General features: G+C 59.3%; 1 protein-coding gene across 1 annotated transcript in view; it reads right to left on the bottom strand.

The window, feature by feature from the left end:
• Nucleotides 1-21507, bottom strand: part of SPTBN5 (spectrin beta, non-erythrocytic 5) — a 49811-nt gene that overhangs the window by 3143 nt on the left and 25161 nt on the right. The window contains 37 exon segments of the mRNA XM_058540537.1: nt 83-154; nt 280-471; nt 865-969; nt 1140-1316; nt 1544-1733; nt 1871-2088; nt 2342-2497; nt 3518-3712; nt 3976-4180; nt 4299-4495; nt 4902-5114; nt 5356-5542; nt 5725-5981; nt 6063-6200; nt 6810-6956; nt 7102-7192; nt 9365-9537; nt 10206-10283; nt 10553-10741; nt 10957-11119; nt 11366-11487; nt 11676-11789; nt 12561-12675; nt 12760-12875; nt 14328-14423; nt 14604-14795; nt 14945-15094; nt 15623-15790; nt 16211-16315; nt 16537-16686; nt 16863-17066; nt 18317-18496; nt 18696-18806; nt 18913-19027; nt 19774-19919; nt 20184-20316; nt 20717-20874. Of these exon segments, the coding sequence (XP_058396520.1) occupies nt 83-154; nt 280-471; nt 865-969; nt 1140-1316; nt 1544-1733; nt 1871-2088; nt 2342-2497; nt 3518-3712; nt 3976-4180; nt 4299-4495; nt 4902-5114; nt 5356-5542; nt 5725-5981; nt 6063-6200; nt 6810-6956; nt 7102-7192; nt 9365-9537; nt 10206-10283; nt 10553-10741; nt 10957-11119; nt 11366-11487; nt 11676-11789; nt 12561-12675; nt 12760-12875; nt 14328-14423; nt 14604-14795; nt 14945-15094; nt 15623-15790; nt 16211-16315; nt 16537-16686; nt 16863-17066; nt 18317-18496; nt 18696-18806; nt 18913-19027; nt 19774-19919; nt 20184-20316; nt 20717-20874 (5718 nt within the window).

A 21507-nucleotide genomic window follows, 5' to 3' on the forward strand; every position in this document is an offset into this window, starting at 1 on the left:
AGAGTCCAAAATGGCCCCTCTGAGTCCCTCGAGTGGTTCTGTGGCGGGGAGCTGCCTGGAGACGGAATCTCTTGGCACTTACCTGCCTCTCCCCAGGCAGGAGCTGCTGCTTAAGCTCCAAAAACCCCTCCATGGTGGGGGCACCCTTTGCATCCTGAAAATTCAAGATGGGGCCCGGGAAATATCAGGACCCGCACAGAGGATGGGCCCCCTCTGGAAAAATGGCCTAGGTACCACTCCTCCCCAACCTCCGCATTGCCCATGACTCTCGGCTCCTACGCCTGGTGCTCCCGGCCGCCAGAGCCTCAGTGCTGGCTCCAGGGTATGGGCCCTGCTGGGCTCCTGCTGCCTGGCCGCATGCTCCAGGGAGACAGTGGTGGCAAAAGGTATGTGTGGCCCACCAGGGACACCCGGCTGCAGGTCCCTTTTCTCAGCCAGCTGTGCTCCTGGCCACCAGCTTCCGAAGGGCCCCTGGTGGAGGGAGATCAGCCCGCTGCAAACTCTCCCAGGTTTCAGCCCCTTCACCTCCTGTTCCATCTTGGGGAGGGGAACAGGGTGAGCCAGGTCAGGGCTCCAGAGGAGTCCATACCCAGCCTCTCCTCCTCAAATCCCTCCTACCCAGAGAGCCCTGTCTCCTGACTGTTCTTCCTCTCTTCCTGCTTCAGCTCTGACTGTCCTCTCACCCCAGTCCACAGTAGTGCCCTAGCCTACCAGGACAGTGGGGGACAGGAGCTGGCAAGGGAAAGAATGGGGTTTCCCTGAAGGGTCAGATGTGGGCTCAGTGCTCTGGGGAGACCTTGACTCTCGGACCCCCAGCCCTCAGGTCCCTGTCTCCTGGTGCACCCTCGCCCCAGCCTCGTTCACCTCCTCCTTCCTCTGCAGTTGGGCAAACTTCTCCTCCTGGGCTGCCAGCAGCTTTTCAAAGTCCTGATGTCTGCAGAGCAGCAACTCCACATCTGACACCGAGTGCTGGGGAGAAGCAAGACGGGGTGAGGCCCAGCTCCTGGGGCTGGCGAGAGCTTTCCCCTTGCCCTTGGCAACCCGGCCTGGGTGGCCAGCGAGCGGAGGAGCAGCAGGACCTGCCCTTGGCCGTAGCTGCTGGATGGTGCAGCCAGCTAGAGGACAGGGCCTCAGCTTACTCCGCAGTTGGGGTCCAGCAGGAGGCCCTCCCGGGAGGCCAGCCAGGCCTCAGCCTGGTCCAGCTCCTGCCGCAGCTTCTGCAGCCTCCAGCTCTCCTCGCAGCGTTCCTGGTGCAGGGCCCAGGCCTCCTTGAGTGCTCGCAGCTGCCCTTCCAGCTCCTGCAGACACTCTGTCACCTGGCAGGAGGGGTGCTGTGGGTGAGATGCTCAGGCAGAGCCACTGGGTAGGGGAGGGCCGGCGTGCCAAGCAGTGGTGTAGAGGGAAGGCCTTGAGGCCTGCACCCTCCCCTTCTCTGTCTCTCTCTCTGCCCCTTGTCTGGCCTTCCTCTTCTGCTGGGGGTTCTGAGGCCTTGGGTGATTGGGCCCCGTGCCCAGCTCAACCCCAGGCCCACCTCTGCTCATACCTCCAGGGACATGAAGTGGCCACTGTCCACCAGGTGCTGCCCTTCCTGCTGTATATGCTGGGCTTGAAGGCAGTGCTCCTTGATTTCCCGCCCTAGCTCTTCATGCTGCCCCAGGAGCCACTCAGCCCCTGCCATGTCCCTAGCCAGCTCCTCCGAGGACATGAGCGCCTGCCTCTCCTGAGCCCAGGCTCTGCGGAGCAGGGAAAGGAAGCTGTCAGGGCCGGGAGGGCAGCCTGGGGACGGGGGCAGGGCATGAGCTATGCAGGGGCAGGGAGAGTCCAGCTCCCTGAAGAGCTGAGCCAACAGCTGGGGCAGGACACCACCTACAGCAGCTCCCGACAGCGTCCGAGGAAGGTGTGGCCCTGGGCAGCCTGCTCCAGCTGTCGACCCCGCTCCTGGGCCTTTGCATCCAGGGTGGCCCAGTCGTCCTGCACCTCAGCGAGCTGCTTGGCCAGGCCCTCCTGAGCCGCAGGGTGTAGCTGACCCAGTCGGCAGGCCTCCGTCTGCACCCGTGCTACCTCCTTCTCCATGGCAGCCAGTTCCCTCTGCCGCCAGAACACACACAGACACCCTCAGGCCTCATCTCATGGTAACCTGTGGCATCTCATTCAGGGAGCACCCAGTCCTCTCTGAGAGTCCTGCTGCCTCCCAGACTGGGAGAGACTACCTGGCTCTGCTCCACCACCTGGGCAAGCAGTCCCGGGCTGGAAGGGCCCTCGTCTCACTGCTCTGGGGTCCCCTTACCACCGCCTTCAGGGAGGGGCTCAGACGGGCAAGCCACGGGGTGCAGACCCTCACCTCCAGGCACCTGTGCTGTTGCTGCAGGATCTGAACAGATGACAGGCTGTGGCCACGGGCATCCCTCTCCATCAGGGTGGCCTTCTCCTGCATCCGGCCCTGGAGCTCAGCCGCCGCCTGCTCAAAGCCTCGGACCTCGCGGGCTGCGACCAGGTTCTGGGAGGGGAGGGAGGGCCTGCTCTGGGCCAAGCTCTCTCCCAGAATCCTTTCTCCCTGAAGACATAGCCTCCTGGGCCACCTCCTTTTAAACAAGGAGGCCCATGGGGCTTGGTGACTCGTTCGTAACCACCAGGTACAGAAAAATTCCTAAACGTGGCAGCTGCTCAATGAACATCTGATGTTACTGATGACGTGTTAGGGCCCCGGGGGCATTCTGCGAGGAGAGGGTCCTCAGTGCACAACTCATGAAAAGGGCAGAGACAGAGGCTCTGAAGTGGGGGGGGGATGGGTCCATGTGAGGTTGGTTTTCAGGGGTCTGGCTGGGCCCAGGCAGGCACCACCTGCAGCACTTCTGATGGGGCCAAGAGAGGGAAAGAGGGCCAGCTCAGGAGCCTGCCCGGCCTGCACCCTCAAAAATAGCACCTTCGGGCTGCGGGATCCATCAGGGACTCAGGTAGCTGGGCTGCTAGTATAGGAACCACCAGTTGTGGCTCAGAGCTAAGGTGGTGGAGCGACACCGACAACTCCCTTGGCACACAAATCCACTCAGAGCATTTAGATCACAAGAGGGAGCGGGTGGAATGAAGGAGCCTCTGTTGCATGACGATGAGATCTCACCCCATTAAATGTGTGGTGAAGGAAGGGAGATCGACAAGGTGTGTGTCTTAATAAAACTGAAGCCTGTGTTTAGGGGGAGCTTCAAGTTTCAGAAGCTGGCCAGACATGCTTTCTGTTTCTCCTTGGAGGTATGAACTGCATTAGGAGGAAACAATTGTGGAGCGGGTTGGAGGTGGAAGACTTCAAGACTCCCAATCCACTTGGCGCTAGGAGTTAGAGGCAGCCACCTCCCTCCACGTGCACACACACACACACACACACACAAATACACACACACATATACGCACACGTACACACATACATACACACACACAGAGCTGGTGGGTCTGCTAGTCCCTGGCCCAGGCAAAAGGCACAGATGTCCCTGCTCCTTGGCTGCCCCTGGCCTGGTGTGGCTACCTGTGTGCGGGCTTTTATTGCCCTGTCCAGCCTCTCCCAGGTGGCCTCGATGTGATTCCTCTGGGCTTGGATCTGGGGACAGCACCTGGGTGCTGCCCGCTCTAGGGAGCCCGCCAGCTCCCTCAGGGCCTGCACCTTGGCCTGCCCCAGGCTCTGGACTTCCTTTCTGAAAGCATCAAACTTCTCTTCCAGCACCTGCAAGGGTGTGGGGCCAGGGAGGGTCACCCAGGAGGTGGTGCCCAGCAGCTCTCGAAGCTCATGAAGGGCTCGGCAGTATCTGACAGTTCCAGCGGCCCTCAGCCCTGCCTCTAGAGCCGCAGGGGCCCTCCCAGAGCCCAGAGACCCCCCCCACTTCCCCTCTGCTCACCCCTGGCCTCCCTCTCACCCCAAATGCACACCTCTCTGCCCTTGCTCAGCCTCAATCCACTCTCCCCCAGGTTTGCTCAGGAATAACTCACCTTGACGGCCTCCAGGTCCTGCCCACAGTCCTGGGACTCAGTGGAGGCCACTTTGCTGGCCAGCCAGGCGTCGAGGAGCAGGGCCTCCCGCTCTAGTTGGTGGAGCTGCAGCTGCTCCCACAGGCCCTGGCCCCTGTTCTCCACTCTCTGCAGCAGCCCTGAGTGGGCCACCCTCACAGCCTGCATCTGGGCCAGCACCTTGGGGCTGTGGCAGGAAGGACAGCCCCACTGGAGCCCTCTTCTCCCGGTGGCACCAGCCTCGCTCACCTCTGTAGGGAGCGCCCCTCCTTGCTCCTCCCTAGAGGGGCCTGGCTCGCACCCACCTTTCTGGGTTCTGTCCACTCTCCAGGAGGGCTGCAGTCTGCTGTAGCCTCTCGATGCGTGTGCCGAACCCCTCCAGCTCTCGCCTTGTGGCCTCTAGCTGCCGCAGAAAGGCTTGCGTGGCCTCGGCACTCTGGCCCACGTCCTCGATGTCCAGGACACAACCCCGTTCTGCCAGCCAGGCTTCTGCCTCCAGGAGCTGGGGTGACATAGACGAGGTCAGTTTTCCCTGGCTGATGCTCCCGGCTTAGGGTTTGTGGCCACCTGGCTGCACAGTGGAATCACCTGAGAGCTTTAAAAACTCCCTCTGGGTCTCACCGCTAAAGATTCTGATTTGGTCTGGAATGGAGCCTGAGTATCAGTATTTATTAAAGGTTCTGTGTGATTCTGATGTAAAGCATTGATTGAGAACCACTGGTTTAGAAGAAACAGCAAAACCAAACTAAACGCAGGGTCCTCTTTTCTGGGAAACATGCAGGAGGAAGACCTCGGGGGCAGGAGACCACTTAGTGGAGGTGACGGAAGATGCCCAGAGAGCCGGAGCCCCACGTGGGGGTCACTGTCCAGGCCTACATGCACTCTGGGCGTCCTCATCACCCCCTCACCTCTGTCAGGAGCTGCTGGGCCTCCTGGGCCTGCTGCAGCCACTGCCGCCTCCGCGCAGCCTCTGCCTGCAGGTGGCCCATGGCGCTCTCCAGCTGCCGCACTCGAGCGGCCACGTCACGGGCGGCAAAGTGCCCAGCCTGCACCAGCTTGTGCCCGGTGCCCACCACTGCCTGGGTCAGAGCCTCGTGGCTGCTCATCTCGCTCTCCAGGTTCTGTGGAGTCAGGGGAAGACAGTCAGGGGATGCTACTGGGCCCTACTCGGGGGACCCCAGAGTTGTGCCTGAAGCCTCATGGGACCCCACAGACTTGCCCCCAAGGAGTTCCCTGTCCTTGTGACCAACAAAGAATCCAAGGTGCCCCTAAACCCCGCTGGAGGCAGAGCTCCCAGTTGGGTCTCGGGGCCATTTCCTTGGCTGACTGAGCCTCCCCTGGGTCAGGTTGGGGGGCCCACACCTGGTGCTTCTCCTGCAGGCGCAGCACAGCACTCAGGCTCTGGCCGTGGTCTCGGGCGGCCGCCAGGGGCAGCTTCTCCTGCACCCAGGCCAGCTCCTCTTCGGCATCCCTGAGGAACTGCACGAGAAGGCTCCTGGCCTCCAGAGCCGTCCTGCGCTCCTGCAGCGGCTCCCTCAGGCTCTCGAACCTGCAGCCGCGGAGGGCGGGACCAGGACAGGTGGGGATCACAGTTGGTCGTCACTATTAGGACCAGATGGTGACTCAGAGCTCACCGTCTGTGCCCCTCAATGTGGCCAGGGGGACGCCCTGAGGAGAGACCCTGGGGGGCAGGGAAGAGGAAGGCAGGGGAAGGATGCATAAGGGATCTACCTCTGAAGCAGCCGCTGGGCCTGGTCTTCCACACCTTGGAGGAGGCAGTGGCCTTCCCGGATAAAGGCCTGGGCCTGGCCCAGCAGGGCCTGTGCCTGCCTGGTCTGCCTCTCCACTGCAGCCTCCAGCTCTCCTTGTGCCTCCAGGAGCTCCTCCAGCCCAGGCTGGTCCTGGCCCCTGAGGGGTGCTCTCAGCTCGATCTCCATGGGCTCCAGCCAGCTCTCCAGTTCCTCCACACTCCTCCTCAGGCGCAGGGCCTAGATGAGAATGTGAGGTAGGCACAAGGCGGAGAGGCCGGGAGCCCCGTCTAGCCTGCTCTGTGGCTGGCACAACCTCACCTCGCAGGCTGCCTGTAGGTTGGCTGCCTTCTTCTGGCAGTTGGCCTGCAGCTTGTCCCAGAGCTCTCCCAGCTCTTGCAGCCGCTCTTGGATGGTCTCTGAGGCCGGGTGGCCCCCCTGCAGCAGCCTGTGCCCTTCCTAGAGCCACAAAATGGCACACACCTCATGGACTCAGGACTGCTGGTACCAGGGCAACTGTCAGCTCCAACCATCAGCCCCACAGCTCTAGAGTCTCTGTGTGCTAGCTGTGTGATTTTGAGCAAATTCCTTAACCTCTCTGAGCTCAGTTGCCTTATCCATACAATGGAGATAATAATGGTTCTTTCGTTTAAATGAGATAAAATACTTAACAGGGAACTTTATTTCAGAGCCAGCCTGGGGTCAAGGCCTGCCCTTTGTAGGTGGAAGAGGGTAAATTTAAAAGGTGCTACACTTGACTCCTTTACCCACAGCACTGCTAGCTATGCCCTGATTCTGAACATTAATGTCTTTCCAAGATAGCTTTAAAAACCATCACATCAAAACACTATCTTCGAAATTCTTGAAAAGCCACCATTTTTGGAGAGGGTGCCCCAGGAAGCCACTGTTTCTCACTGTTCTTTGGTGCTTAGCATGGCGCCCACCCACAGAAAGCTGGCCGTCCATTACCATGGTTCAGAGCTGGCTGCCAGGGGTCTGTGGGGTGGGCCCATGTCCTGGCCGGCCGGACTGTCCCAGGCCCCCGAGCCGGGCCCCCCAGGGCCTCACCATCTGCAGCCTTTGTCTTTGGTGCGCACTCGTGTCCAGCTCAGCCTGGAGAGTCTGCTGCTTCCGCAGCTGCGCCTGCAGCATGGCTGGGTCCTGCCAGTCCTCCTCCAGGGCCACCAGGTTCTTCTCCCTGAGCCATGAGGCCACCTGGGCGTACGGGGAGGACCAGGCTCTGCTGCCTAGGGCTGTCCCCTTCCCCCTAAGCTCTGGGCTGCCTCAGAGGAAGGGTGACCTCTTCCTGGGGCAACTCCTTCCCCGCCAACAACCACTCCCCACCCCGACCAAGGGGAACCTCGGAGGAGTCCTGCAGGAAGGTCCGCAGCTGCCGGAGCTCCTCCAGCCGGCGGCGGCGGGTCCTGGCGCGCTCCAGGAGTGCCTCTTTCCTGCCAGGAGGAGGGTCTTGTGGGCCCGCAGGTCTGCCAACCAGGACCTGGAGCTGCCACAGGTGTGTGTGTGCCTGTGCACGCACACACGTGCACATATGTGTGCACTTCCAGCCCAGGACAGCCTTTCTTGGGTATCATTATACCCCGAGTCTGGTGTTTCCTTTGAAATAGAGACACATTCTACTTCCACTCTTTATTAGTGTCTGTTATGGGCTGAATTGTGTCCCCCCCAAATATGTATGTTGAAGCCCTAATCCCCAGGACTTCAGAATGTGACTGTATTTGGAGATAGGGTCTTTAAAGACATAATTAAGTTAAAATGAGGTCATTAGGGTGGGCCCTAATCCTATATGACTGGAGGAGGAGAGTAGATTAGGACACAGACACGCAGACAGAAGGACGACCCTGTGAGGACACAGAGAGAACACAGCCATTTGCAAGGCAAGGAGAGAAGCCTCCGGAGAAACCAGCCCTGCCTACACCTTGATCAGGACTCACAGCCTCCAGAACTGTGAGAAAATACAGTTCTGTTGTTTAACCCAGTCAGTCTGTGGCATTTTGTTATGGCACTCAGAGCAAACTAATATAGTATCCAAATCACTTTTTTGATTATGCGCTGCTATTGTTTTTTAATGCAAAGACTTTTTTAGAAAAAAATTTTTTTTTTGAGGAAGATTGGCCCTGAGCTAACATCTGTTGCCAGTTTTCCCCCTTTTTTCTCCCCAAAGACCCAGTAGATAGTTGTATGTCATAGCTGTAAATCCTTCTAGTTGCTCTCTGTGGGACGGCTGCCTCAGCATGGCTTGATGAGCGGTGTGTAGGTCTACATCCAGGATCCGAACCTGCGAACCCCGGGCCACCAAAGCGGAGCACAGGAACTTGACTGCTACGCCACCAGGCCGGCTCCAATCATGTGCTGCTATTAGTAACAATTTTTTGAGCAGGCACCACCCCCCCAAATATATACGTATGTGTGTGTGGGTGCGCTTGTACTTCTGTAGCAGTATATTAAGTATACTGCCATATACACAAAAATAAAAATTAAAAATAAGGTCTTCTTATAAAATAAATAGGAAAAGAAGTTCCAATATTTCCCCCAACCCCCGGGGTCTACGCACAACTCTTACAAGCACAGTTCTCACGTTGGTGTGAGTGTGAACCTTATCTCCCCCTGCTGGGGCTGCCAAAGTGTGTGGGGGCAGGGGAGATGCAGAGAAATGACTGAACAGAAACGCCCCCCTAGAGGATGCCAGAAGCCCAGAGGGGAAGGGGTCAGAGTGGCATTGTCCTGGGGGGCAGCTGGGCCTGCCAGGAACCACCTAAAGTGACTGGGGGGAGGGGATGTTGACAGAGACCAGTGAGCCAATGTTTCCATCTGTCAATCAAAGACCTCTGGGGTACCCAGGTGGGGTCCACCTGCAAGGAGGAGGAGGGGATGGCCCCGCCCTGCCCCTGCCGGGGCGTCAGCACCAGGTGCTATAAACATTGGGAGTGCTGGTTGGCTCTCTGAGGAGGATGGAGACCCCCGCCAGTCTGGGATCCAGCTTTTGGCCAAATTGGCCTTGATCTAAAAGTCTGAGGAGCTGGAGGAGGCAGCTGAACCAGATGGGCTTTTATGAGGAAAAATGTGGAGCCTGGAGTCTCAGAAGCTGGGCCGGCGGCTTCAGTTAAATGAGCATAAGAAATCTGCAAACTTGCCCAAGAGCCAGGCACCATGCTAGGACACCAGGGCACCCTTTCAGTCCTCACCAAACCCTGAGACGTTACCCCCTTGTTGTACCCGCGAGACTCTGTGAGGAATCTGCCCCAAGTCCTGCCCTGAGTGGGCAGCATGGGAACTCAGGACTGGCTGCCCTGGAGGGCCGACGCAGCAACCACTGTGCTCTGGCTCTGCCACTGCATTAGGTCGGCTCTCTCTGAGTTTCCTCGTATATGCTTCTTTGTGAAACTCCCCCTTATCTCAGCTGGATGAGCCTGCACTGCTTGATGTCCGTAACTGGCCGACACACTGCAGGGCCAGGAGTGGTGGGTCCTGGCATCTGACCTTGGCCCTTGAAACAGGCTGCTAAGCCTCGGCCAACAGGTGGAAGGGCAGGAAGGGAAGAGCCAGATGCCCAGTGCCCACGCCAGCCCACCTACGGCTCCCCTCCAGCCCCGAGCCAGGGGTACCTCAGGAGCACAGCTTGGCACCGGCCCAGGGCACTCTGGGCCTCGGGATGCCCACCCCGGTGCAGGCTGCGAGCTGCGGCCTCCATTGTGCTGATTTTGTCCGTCTGTGCCTCCAGGCCCTGCTCCAGCACCTTGTGCTTCCACAGGAGGGTCTCCACATTGGCCAAGGAGTCCTGGCGGGAGTGAGGAAGCCAATACTGTCCAGGCGGCTGTCCCCTCCTCATCCCAAGCTATCTGCTTTCCCACCTAGAGCCATCTTATCAAACACCCATCCCCATGGCAAGTGCTCTGCCCACACACATCCCTCTAATTCCTCAAGGCTGTATCTGGCTTTAAGACAGCAATTCTTAATCAGGGTAGGTACTGGGGATAAGGGTCAAATGTCAGAATTTCCAGGGCAGTGGAGCTTTTTCACATAACAGGAACACCCCCTCCTCTGCAGCCCCAGTAAGGCTACGTCAGCACAGTTCAGCTGAGCCCCTAATTACTCTCTGAGGTCTCCCATGAGTCAGGCTCACCTGCTGCAGGGGTTGGGACAGTGGCGGGAAAAGAAACCTCTGGGCATAAAGAAGTGAGGAGGGCAGAGGTGAGAAGGGTGGTGGGAAGAAGGCAAGAAAAGGTCAAGGGCCACACACTCCCTCTCTAAGCTCCAATGGCATTCCCTGGGGACATAGTCCAGGTCACAAGAACTGCTCATGATCGACGGGCAAGTGACTGCTCAGTGACCAGTGTGGTCGAGGCTGAGGAGATCCCCTTGGCCTGGGCAGCTCAGGCAGCACTGGCTGGTTTGATCCTGAACGCTGGTCTTGTAAACTCTCCCTCACTCCTGCCCGGCACCTACCCCCAGACCCTCAATGGCTGGGCAGGCTTCCTGGCTGCAGAGCCAACTTTCCATCTGCTCCACAGAACTCAGAACCAGCTGTCAAGAAAGGAAAAGGTAAGAGGAAGTGAGCAGAGGGTCCAGTCACTGCAGGTGGAGTGACCCTATTGGCGGCCCAGTGGAGAAACCAGGGACCTTGGGCCTGGCTCAACAGAACAAGTCCACGGCAGGCAAGACTTGCTGCGGGCGAGCTGGGTGGTGGGTGGTGGGAAAAGCCCCTGGCACAGCAGCCTCTCTGGCTTTGGCTTTGGCCGGGGCAGTGGGGTGAGCGAGGCCCCAGGGGGTGGCGCAGGATGGAGGCTGCCCACCTGTAGCTCCAAGGCCTGCTGGAGCTGGAGCTGGTGTTCCTGCCAGGCCCCTTCCAGGCTGTTCAGCTCCTGGTCTAAATCAGCTAGGGCCCGACGGATGTCGGGGGTGGACGGGTGCCCAGCTGCAAGCAGTCGCTGCCCGGTGCTTCGGGCCAGGCTGATGCTGTCTGTTCGGGAGTCCCGCTCAGCCTGTAACAGGACTGGGCTCAGATCCCAGAGGCTGAGGCTGTCTCAGTGGGAGGGAGGAGGCCCAGTGGGGAGGAGGGGAGTGTGGAAGACAGCCGAGGGGGTGGGATAGAAGAGAAGAAAGGCAGAGGCAGGTGACAGAGAAAGTGGGGACCCCAGTAAGGGAGAAGGCAGAGAGGCGGCAAGATCCCAGGAAAGGCCCAGGTCCTGCCGCTCACCCGGTGCTCCTGGTGCTCCTCCAACAAGCGCCGGGCCTCCGTGGGGCTGCGGGGGGTGCCTCGGGCGTCCATCTCAGCCCGCAGCCTCCGGGCCCAGACCAGCAGTTCCTGCAGCACTGCCTGCAGTTTCTGACCTTGCTGCAGGGCATCTAGGAACTCCCTCCTGCCCATGGGGTTCATCAGCTAGCCCCAGGCCTCCGAGCCCTCTTTTCCCCTTGCGCCCCTCAGTGCCTTCTGTCCCTGAATCCCCCCAGCCAAAGAAGGGCCACGGGCTTGGAACTGGTGGGGTGACAACACAGATGGTTATTTGAAGGATGGAGAAAGACTCTCGGGGAAAACCAGGCCAAGGGGAAGTGTGGGGAGTGAGATGCTGCAGGGGAAGGTGGGGGGAGCCCCAGGGGCTTCATACCACTTCCGGGCCCTGCTCCGGAGTTGCCACCAGCTGTCCAACATCTCCCGCTGCTTGTGGCTGAGGCTGTGGGCTGCCCCAGGGCTTCTCTGGCAGAGGCGGCCCACCTCACGCTCTAGAAGCTGTGGCGGAAGCCAGGTCAGGGGCAGGGAGGCGGGTTGTGCTCAGGGATCCCCCAGCTGCAGGAGGCCCCCAGCCTGTGGGTGTATAGCTGAGTGGCCCTGGCTGGCTTTCGATGTCCTGATTCCCGCCAGCCCTCCTACAGAGGAGGTACCCTGGGCACGGGCCTACCCCACACCCAGCTGCACACCTCCACCTGGGCCTGGATGAGGCCCATTTCCTGCTCCAACTCCTTGTGTTTCTGCAGCAGCCTCTGCACGCTCTCCAGATCTTTCCCGAAGTCCGGGCCCTGAATCAGGGCGGCCTGGAAAGGAATGGGGCATTATACGCTTGGCCTTTGCTCCAGCTCCTCCCTAACTGCACAGGGGTCGCTGGCCGCAGAGTTTCTGTGTGGAAAGCACCCAGCCTGACTCCCTTCCCCGGGGCCCTCCACAGGCTGGGGCAGGGCGCAGGCCCTGACCAGAGGTCCCTTCTGTGCGGGAGGACGACTCCCAGAGAGACTCGGGGCTGGAGTTTCCCCGGAGGTAGTAATCTGCATTTGTGTGAGGCTTCCACATACACTGTCTCGTTTAACTCTCCTTCCTTTGGGGGAACTGAGCCTGGACAGAGAGCCAGGCGTGGCTGGCCGAGGCAGGAACCAGAGGAGGAGGAAGAACAGCCAGGCAAAGAGCCCTCTGCAGGCCAGGGACAGGCCACTGTCCGTGTCACAGGGGCTTCTCAGGCTGCGCTCACCCTCTTCACCTCTGCCTCTGCCAGCAGTTAGCCCACGTTTCTCTGTGGTTGCTACGCAATCCTGGGCAAACCTCCTGCGGGGCTGGGCTTGCCCAGGGACAACAGAGGAAGGGGATGCTCTGGCCTCTGGACTCACGGTGCTGCTGGAGGCAAAAGGAGTCAGGAGGGCCGGCCTCCGAGAGCCTGCAATGGGGTCTCCTACGGACCCCCTGACAGAACCCTGGCAGGACCAGCCTCCATGTACCCCAGCTGCAGAGGAGAGGCAGGCGGGGGGGCCTGTGGGAGACTCTGGGCACCCTCAGTCCCCTGGCTCACCGGCTGCCTTTGCTCTCTCACTGCTTACCTTCTCCTCAATCCGCTCGGTGACGTCATCCAGCTCTCGGGACAAGGAGTGTATCTCCAGGGCCCCTTCAAGCTGCCACTGGTACCGGAGCAGGTTGCCCTGGAAACTGTTCCACCTGGCACAGAGGGTGTAAGGCCGAGTCTAAGGTGGCCCTCCAGCCCCTCTCCCAGCCCCACTGCTTCCCTCCTCCAGGACGGGCCTGTTGTTGAGCTGGTGCCGCCGCTGGCAGATGGTCTTGACTTGCTCGGGGTCCCGGTTCTTGAGCCGCAGTGACCAGTCATTGATGCTCCTGATGTGGGTGTCATCCACCATGTCCTGTGGGGGTGCAGGGTGAGGGCATTGGGGACACCGGCTCTGAGCCCCTTCCTTTCACTGCAGTCAGCACTGGGAGGGTCAGCCTGGGCCCAAGAGAGCTCGAGGAACAGCATGTCTGGGGGGTGAAGGCCCACAACCCATCCCATGCCAGGTGCAGTGAGCAAGGTACACTCAGGACCTGCAGCCCCAGAGTTGGCTCCAAGGCAAGAAAATGCCCCAAGCAGGAGGCGGAGGGCAGGCATGCACTGATTAACAGAAGCTTTTCAAGTTAAAATGCAGCTTCTGGGAGAAGAAGAGCAAAGAGAGGGGTGGAATGAAATGGGGGCTCGGGCCTCCTGGGGTTGAGGGGTCCCCAGCCCGGGGAGTCACTGGGCTGAGGCTGCCACTGCTTAGACACAGTGTGGGGCTTACTGGTCCTCGGGGAGGGGCTCCCTGATGGGGTGGGATTGCAGGCTTCCTGCCCTTGATACAAGCACCTTGGGATTGTAGAGCTTGTTTAAATTTCCAAAGCCCCACCCTATGAAGAGTCTCATTCGAGGAGGGCAGGGAAGGGCATTTCTTTCCTTGTAAAGATGCAGGAGCGGAGCTCAGAGGCTAACATGGCCAATTTGTGGCAGAGCCAGGATTCGAGCCCAGCTCCTGAAGTCTGTCTGGCTCTCTCTCTACTACACAGTGGCTGTGAAATTCCACCAATCGCAAAGGAGATCTTAGATTGGAGCACTGCGGCTATTTAAAAATTCATACACACTTAAATCAGGGGGCTGAGGTTAGCGTGTCTGGTCTCTAACAACTGACTGTGAACACATTTGTCCAATTTCTTTCCTCTATACCACATAAGGGAAGTAGATGTTTGGGTGAGGTGTGTGTGTGGGGGTTGTGGGGAGGAGGTGCTGCAGGAGGGTTACGAACAGCTGCAGTTTATTGATTACCCACTACATCCAGGGGGTATGTGCATTCTTTTTTTAATTCTGAAATAATTATAGATGCACAGGACATTGCAAAAGTAGTACAGAGAAGTCCCGTGTACCCTTCCTCAGCGTCCCCTGATGGTAACATCTTATGTAACACAGTACAATATGAGAACCAGGAAGGTGACATTGGTATAACTACTACCTAGATTACAGACTATTCAGAGTTCATCAGTTTCTACATGCACTCATCTGTGTGGGGGAGGTACAGTCTATGCAGTTTATCATATGTATAGACTAGTGTAACCACCACCACACACAGATGCTCTCTTACCTACGAGACAGGCGTTATCCCCACTCTAAAGATGAAGAAACTAAGACTTGGTGAGATGAGGGAGCCTGCCTAGGCACGTGTGGGTAGTGAGCACAGAGCTGACACGAGAGCCCACATTTGGCTCCAGAGCCCATGCTCAGTCACTACTCTGAGCTGTATTTCCCAGTGGGGGGATGCACTGGACCCCTTCTCCCTGCAAGGCCCCCTTACCCCGGCCCAGACTCCCCGGAACCTGCGGAGGCGCCTGCGGAGCTGCAGGCAGTGCTCAAGGTCCTGGCCCAGGTCCCCGACGTTCACCATCACCTCCTGTGGAGGCCAAGGGTTGGGAAGGCAGCACTCTGAGCACTAGCCCCGGGGGCACCCAGCCCCCTGGCACCCTGCTGCTGGGGCAGTGTCGGGGCAGGTGGTGCCTCTGGGAGCTTCCACGTCCATCTCTCAGCCCCGCAGCCCCACCCCCAGCTCTGCCCCTGCCCAGCTGGGTCTCACCATCTCCTGGATCCAGGCCTCTGCAAGGTCCACTCTCTGCAGGAACTCCAGGAAGTTCCGCTTGTCCTCCAGGTCCTGGCCTCGGAGAGTCACCGCCTGCCCCAGCTTCTCCCAGTGCTCCCGCAGCGCCCGGAGTCTCTGTGAGACCTCTTCCACCTGGGGGTGGCTCTGCGCCAGGAGAGCCTCACCCTCCTGGGGAGAGAGGGGACAGGGAGATCTCGCCTGTCTCCCTTCCTCTTGCTTTTCTGCCATCACAGGCTTCCTCTGCCGAAGGCCTTTACCCTTGCCCATCCTGGAGTCCACACTTTGGGAAAGGCTGGGGCTGAGGGCCTGGCTGTTACCTTGGTGACAGAGGTTATGACCTCCTTATGGGCGTGGACCTCAGCTTCGAAGGCCCGGTGTTTCTGCAGGTGCTTCAACTTATCTTTCATGTCCCCAGGAGAGATTGGCTCTTTCAGCTGCTGGACCCGCTCCTGGATCCAGTCCTCAGCCTGGAGGTTGGAGGTGGGGACATGAATCCGACGATGCTGACACTGCCTCCGTTCACAGAGATGTCCCACACGCCTGTGCAAGGGTAGCTGACTGCTGGCCCAGGGGCAGGGTTGGGCAGCACCAGGTAAATGAGATCCAATGATTCCCAGGATCTCAGCCCAGGAAGGCATGTCCCAGGCCCAGCTAGCCCCCCAGACACAGGAAGGGGCTGGCAGAGCCCTTGGGTGGAACCTAATCTGGGAGTGAGTCTTGCCTGCTCCTGGGCCCTGGGCTGCTCTGCTCCCTCCGCCACCTCTTTTTGCCCTGGCCCTGCAAGAGCTCAGGAAGCAGTGGGGTCTCCACACACAGGGTCTTTGAATCAATTGTTCTGGGCTCCAGTATGGCCTCTGGGAAAGCCTTTTAACTCTCCAAACTTCCGTGTCCTCACCACAGGGCCGTGGTGAGGCCTGAATGAGCCGGTGAAGGTGAATGTCACCTGTAAATTGTGGCCCAAGTGGACGGCCCTGGGCTGGGGGCAGCCCTCTGACCTGGGTCGCGGCCCTGGTGAAGGCGGCCATCAGCAGGGAGGTGCGCAGGGCGTGCCCCCGGCTCTCCGCCAGCTCCTTCACTTGAGCCCGATGCTCCAGCACCGTTTGGAGCAGGTTCTGCGCCCGGGAGGCCCTGAGTGTCTTCACCTGCTCACGCAGGGCTGCCTCCTGTGGGCGGGAGTGGGGAGCACAGCCACTGTTCTCCCTCACCGGGAGCCTGGAGCAGGGGCTGGCCCGCAGGGAAGCCCTTCCCTCAGCCCTGTGTGATCTAGGGCTGGCCCATTCCCACAGCAAGCCAGAACCAAGCCTCTCAGCTCCCCAGTGACCACATGATCTGGAGCCAAGTGGCCACTGCATCCCTGCAGCATGGCCCACCCCATCCCGGGCCTCTTCTTGAGCCACACGTCCAACTCTGCTCAGTCAGCCCAAACCAGGAGCCCCTAGCCCCACAGGCCGCCCCCGTACATCAGCATTACCTGTGGTACACACCAAGCACCCGTGTCCCCCATGTAGGACTCTCCAACATTCCCAGACTCCGCCCACCGGCCCCCAACCCTGACCATGCCCAGGACTCCCTGAGCCCGTTACCTTCTCATCCTGGGCAGTCAGCACCTTCTGGAAGGTCTCATGCTTGCGGATCAACTGTTCCACCTCTTCCACTGAGCTCCCCAGGGCACTGGTTTTCAGGGAAACCTGGATCAGCCCGTGGAAAAGTTAGAGGCCATCAAAGACTGTCCAGACAGCCAGCACTCCCACCCCCTTTGCAGCCGTCTATGCTGAGGCAGTGCACCGCCTGTGTGCCCCACATCACAGAAGAAGCCACGGCCCCAGGAAGCAAGGAAGCGAGTGGGGAGAGGGGAGACAGGGAGAAGAGGGAGTGCGAGGACATGTGTTGTAGGGTGAGGGGAACCTGCCTCCTGGGCCGTGAGGATCTGGTCTAGGTGGCCACACTTTCTGAGGAAGAGTTGCTCCCGGTGCATGGCCTGTAGCCTCTCCTGCTTCCGTTCCCAGGCCTGGAACACCTGCTCCCGCTCATCCTGCAGGGCTTGCAGCCCTTCCTGGACCTGGGGATGGGCATGGGGGGAGCCTGCACTGGGGAGAGCCGTGTGGACAAGATGGAAGCAGATCCTGAGGGAAGTCTCCAAGGAGAGGCCGGTGTGGCATGGTGGTGCAGGGTGTGAGGTGATCAGGCTCAGCCTAGGTCAGGGTAGGCTGGGGAGCACCAGAAAAGGGGGCCCACCTCCTTGATGGGTGTCTCTGCAGCCAGGAGCGCCTGCTGGCCCAGCTGGGTGGCCCGCTGGTGCAGCTCCTCCTGGGCCTCGAGCTCTTCCCGAAGCTGTTGGTGGGCACTGAGCTTTAGCAGGTCACTGCTGGGCTCCTGGGAAGTCTCCTCCGCCTGAAGCTCCTGCCACACACCAGCTGCCCAGGAGGCATAGTCCTGCACCTGGATCCCAGGGAGACAGAGGGAGAGAGCTGGGTGAGGACTAGGCTGGGCTGGGCAGCAAAGAACCAGGCTTCGAGACACAACTACAGCTGGCCTGGATCTGCTCACACATTGAAGCAGCCCGAGCTGTCCCAGGTCAGAGCCTCAGGTGAGGCTCACAGGGTGTTTCGTCACCTGGTTCCTCCATTGTCATCCAACCCAATCTTCCCAGGTCCACTAAACTTCCACACGTGCCAGACCAGCCTCCTTGTCACCCTCACCAAGACTGATCTCCACCCTTTGCTTTTGAGGCCTCTCCTGTCTAGAAGTTCCTTCTCCTTCCTTCCATCTCTTCCAAGCTCACCTGTTCTTCAAGGGCCAAGGCCTTCTTTGCCCCATGAAGCCTTCCCTGGCTCCTTGACATCTCATTGCTCGCCTTGTCCTCTGGATTTCCAACTTAATACTTACAAACTGTCTTCTGTTGATTTGTGTACAAACAGGGTGTTAGAGCTGGAGGGGCCTTAGATCCTTGTCGAAATATCTCATTGCTTAGGTGAAGGGTAAATGGCACAATGTGTGTGAAAGAGTTTTGTAAACTCTAGGCACTCACAACCAGGAAGTAACAACCTAGGGATAGGGGCCTTGCTCAAGCTCACACACTAGAAAGTGGCAGAGGTGGGTCTCTAAACTCAAGCCTTTTTTCAGTGTCATAGTTTGGGCCTCCTGGTCTACCAGGCCCCAGGACATGGGGACTCCTGGGACACCCCGTGGCCAGGGCCCACTCTCCCAATCTGACTCTCCGGGGTCTTAGGCTCATCTCACCAGCTAGATAGGCTCTATGAGGGCAGCGATTCCATCTTACATAGCTTCTATACCATCCTCCTCTCCACCCACAGCTCCTAGCAGACAGCTAAATATAGATGTTAAATAGATGCTGGTTGACCCAGAGGTCACTGTCTAGAACATTTGAGTCTTCAGTTATAGGCTTTTTTGGGCTGTTTTCACTCCTCAGTTCCGGCTGGGACCCCTGTCTCCTGACTGCCCTGTTATTCACCCTGGCTGGCATTGACCCAAACCTCAGGTGTCCCTGCTATGTGCCACGTGCTCAGCCCTCTGACTAGCCAGCCTGACACGCGGACATGCCCATGCTCTTCCAGCTCGTGTCCACACTTGTTTTCCCTCTGGAGCTGGAGGTTCTCATTAGTGCATGCACATGCACGGTATAACAAACACACGCATGCGTGCACCTCCCAAGGGGAAGGAGCCCTCACCGCCATGTGGAAGCGAGCCAGGAGGCGTGCCTGCTCCAGCTGGGTCCTGCGCTGCTCCATGTGTAGCTTCAGGGCCTCCCAGGCCTGCACCAAAGCCTGCTGCCTCTGCTGCACTGCACGGGCCTGAGGCCCCGGACCCAGCTTCTGCACCGTGCTTCCAGTCTCCAGCAGCTCCTGCAGCTGGGGTCAGGGTAGGGCATAGGGAGGGAAGGGTCATGTCCTCCTAGGTGCTGAAGGGCCTGCCCCTCCCCCAGACCCCTCCTTGGGCCATTCCTCCCAGACACATTGGGCCCAACTGGAGGCCCAAGGGAGTATGGAAAATCTAGAGGAGTAGATGGGCAGGCCTGAGGGGGCCTGATGCAGCCAGACCTGGGCTCACCTGCTGCTCAGTGCCCACGAGTTCATGCTCCAGCCTCTCGTGTCTCCTCAGCTGGGCCTCCAGCCCACGTAGGTCCTGGGCCACATCACTGGGGAGGCTTGTGGCTTTCTCCTGAGGAGAGGAGATTGCCAAGAGGATCAGGAACGGAGGGTGGGGCACTGAGTCTGGGGTGGATCCACTTCTAGAAAGAATCCCCTTCCTCCCCCCAGGCTCACACCTGGACCTGGGTGAGGGCTTCCCACAGATCTCTGTGAACTCTGAGGGTGACCTCGGTGTCTTGGAGCAGGCGGCCTTGGGCCTGGGTCAGCTCCCACAGCTCCGACCAGGCAGCCCTGTTCCCAGGTGAGCGGGAGACCAGCAGTAGATCAGTCACTGACCCCACAACCTCGTTCCACCCCCTCACTAGGTCTGGTCAGCTCTCTCCTCTCAGGGCTGCATCCAAAGCTCGGTCCTGCTGCAAACCTTCCTCCCTGGAGCCTGGCTCTCCAGCTTTACTATGAATCCAGTTCAGCGCTGCTATCATGCTCAGCACTGAACTGATTCCTGTGCTTTGTGATAATCCTCACATCTGGTGTGTCCCTGTATCAATATGTCAATCAGATTATAAACGTTCGAAGGCAGAGGCCCCTCTTCTCTCTGTGCCTCATTTACTCAGCCCACTCTCCCTGAGCTCCTAAGGCTTCTGCCGGGGCAGGCTCCATGCTAGGGGTTATGGACAAGTCATGACCGTGCCTCAGAGCTCACAGGCTAGAGGGGATTCAAACCAGCTGGGTGGGCAGCTAGGGAGTCCTCCCACAGCTCCTCCTCCAAGGCCTGGGAGCCTGTGGTTTGGAAAAGTGCCCCTGGGGGTCTGGGCAGGGCTCTCTGACCTGCACAGCCAGCCTCGCCTGCCTTCACAGGCCTCGGCCACCTGTGGCAGGCTTAGAATCTCTGGAACCAGCCCTTCTCCAGATTCCTCAGGGCAGGCAGAGCCACTGAGGCCCTCGGAGCATGCTGCCCTCTCCTAACACTCCAGGACCTGCCTGCCCAGCACGTTGCCCCAAACCCATGCCCCTGGTCTGGCCTGCTGGGCACTCACTGCAGATCCTGCTGCCTCTGTTGGGCCTGGGGGGCAGCGCTGTGCCCACGCTCCAGCAGGTACTCCGCCAACTGCTGGCAGGCTGCCACCTGCTGGCCGCCCAGCTCCACTTGGCGCTGAAACTTTGCAAACTTGGTGCAGAGGTGCTGAGAAGAAGAGGGGAGTAGGTGACAGGGTGGGCCCCAGCTGGTGAGGCAGCGAGCAGCTTGGGAAGTGAGGCACCTCAGTGACCATTTGGGCACCGTGGGGTTGGGCGGCCGCAGTGCCTGCCCGCTCTACTCAGATGGCCTGTCCTCAGCCAGGGCTCATGGCTCCCACGGCCCCCTTCTCCACACAGCCCTGCCTGGCCAGGCCCCCTCGCCCCAGGGCTCTGCCTCAGGGCTTTCTCCTTGCCCCAGCCCCCTCCTCACCAGGACCTGCTCGTGGTCCTCTCCGAGGCTCTCTCCTCTGGCCACCTGCTTCTGGCTAGCCAGCCAGCTCTGCAGCTCCTCGGCCTCCCTCATGAACTTATGCAGCTTCAGGGTCCCCTCCAGTTCCTGATCCCTGTGGGATAGCCCGTGGTTCCCCACAAGTTAGCTGCCCAGCCCCCTGGGGATGGCTGGCTCAGCCAAAGGGGATGACCTGAAGGAGGTTATTCATGGTCTCTGCCCAAGCCTGCGGCTCTGGATTCAGGGAGAAGAAAACTCAGGAAGGCCAGTGGAGGGCAGGTGAGGGTGTGGACGTGGGAAGAGATGGAAAACTGGGAGTTGGGGTTCTGAGTTCCTGCCCAGAGGGTCCTCAGTGAGGAATTTATGGAAAGAGGTGAGCAACACACAGCAAGGCCTCATCTGACACATCTCTATGGGTCTGGGGTCGTGGGTTTCTTCCAACTCAGGGTCATGGTATGGGAACAGTAAACCATGGCTAGGCCCCCTGTACCCAGAGGGGGTACAATGCCCCTCACCGTGTGGCTGCCAACTCCTGCAGCGCCCGCAGCTGCTCCCAGAGCCTCCTCTGTACCACACGCAGCTGCTCAGGGGCCTCAGGGCCAATGAGGGTTTGGGCCCTTTGGTCAAGCTTCTCCATGGAGCTCCAATAAAGAACCAGTTCCTGCTGCAGAGCCTGCCAGCACACAGGGATCCATGCCAGGCTCTGACTGGGTGACTCATTCATCTATCCATTCATCCATCCACCCACTTGTCCCTCCACCCATCCACCCATCCATTCACCCATTGATCCCACACCCATCCATCTACCCCCTTCCACTCATCCCCCACCTATCCATTCACCCATCCATCTACCCATCTAGTCACCCATTGATCCACCCATCCATCATCCACCTGCCAACCCATCCGTTCACCCACACATCCATCATCCACCAACCCAATAGTGATGGAGTTCTTACTGTTCCCTAAAAGTGAAGACATGGTCTGTGTCCTCAGAGGGATCACTATTTAGCAGGGAAGGGTGAATGCTGGGTAATCTGGGCTAAGGAAGGGAGGGCACAGGAGGTACTGTACTGGACCCCAACATCAAAGTATAAGAGACGGACAGAGTTAAGCAAGTTTCCCAGGATGCCTGGGACACTGAAACTCCATGAGGCCACGGTTACAGGCACACTCCATAGGAATGGCTGACTGAAGTCCTCAGTCACAGGGCCCTGGAACACTGACCACCAGGGCTACGCAGGAAACATGCCCAGACAAGAGGACATCTCAGTGACAACAGGAACCAGGATTGCTGCGGTCCAGGCTT

This window comes from Diceros bicornis, chromosome 5 (genome assembly GCF_020826845.1).
Source record: "Diceros bicornis minor isolate mBicDic1 chromosome 5, mDicBic1.mat.cur, whole genome shotgun sequence".
Taxonomy (NCBI): domain Eukaryota; kingdom Metazoa; phylum Chordata; class Mammalia; order Perissodactyla; family Rhinocerotidae; genus Diceros; species Diceros bicornis.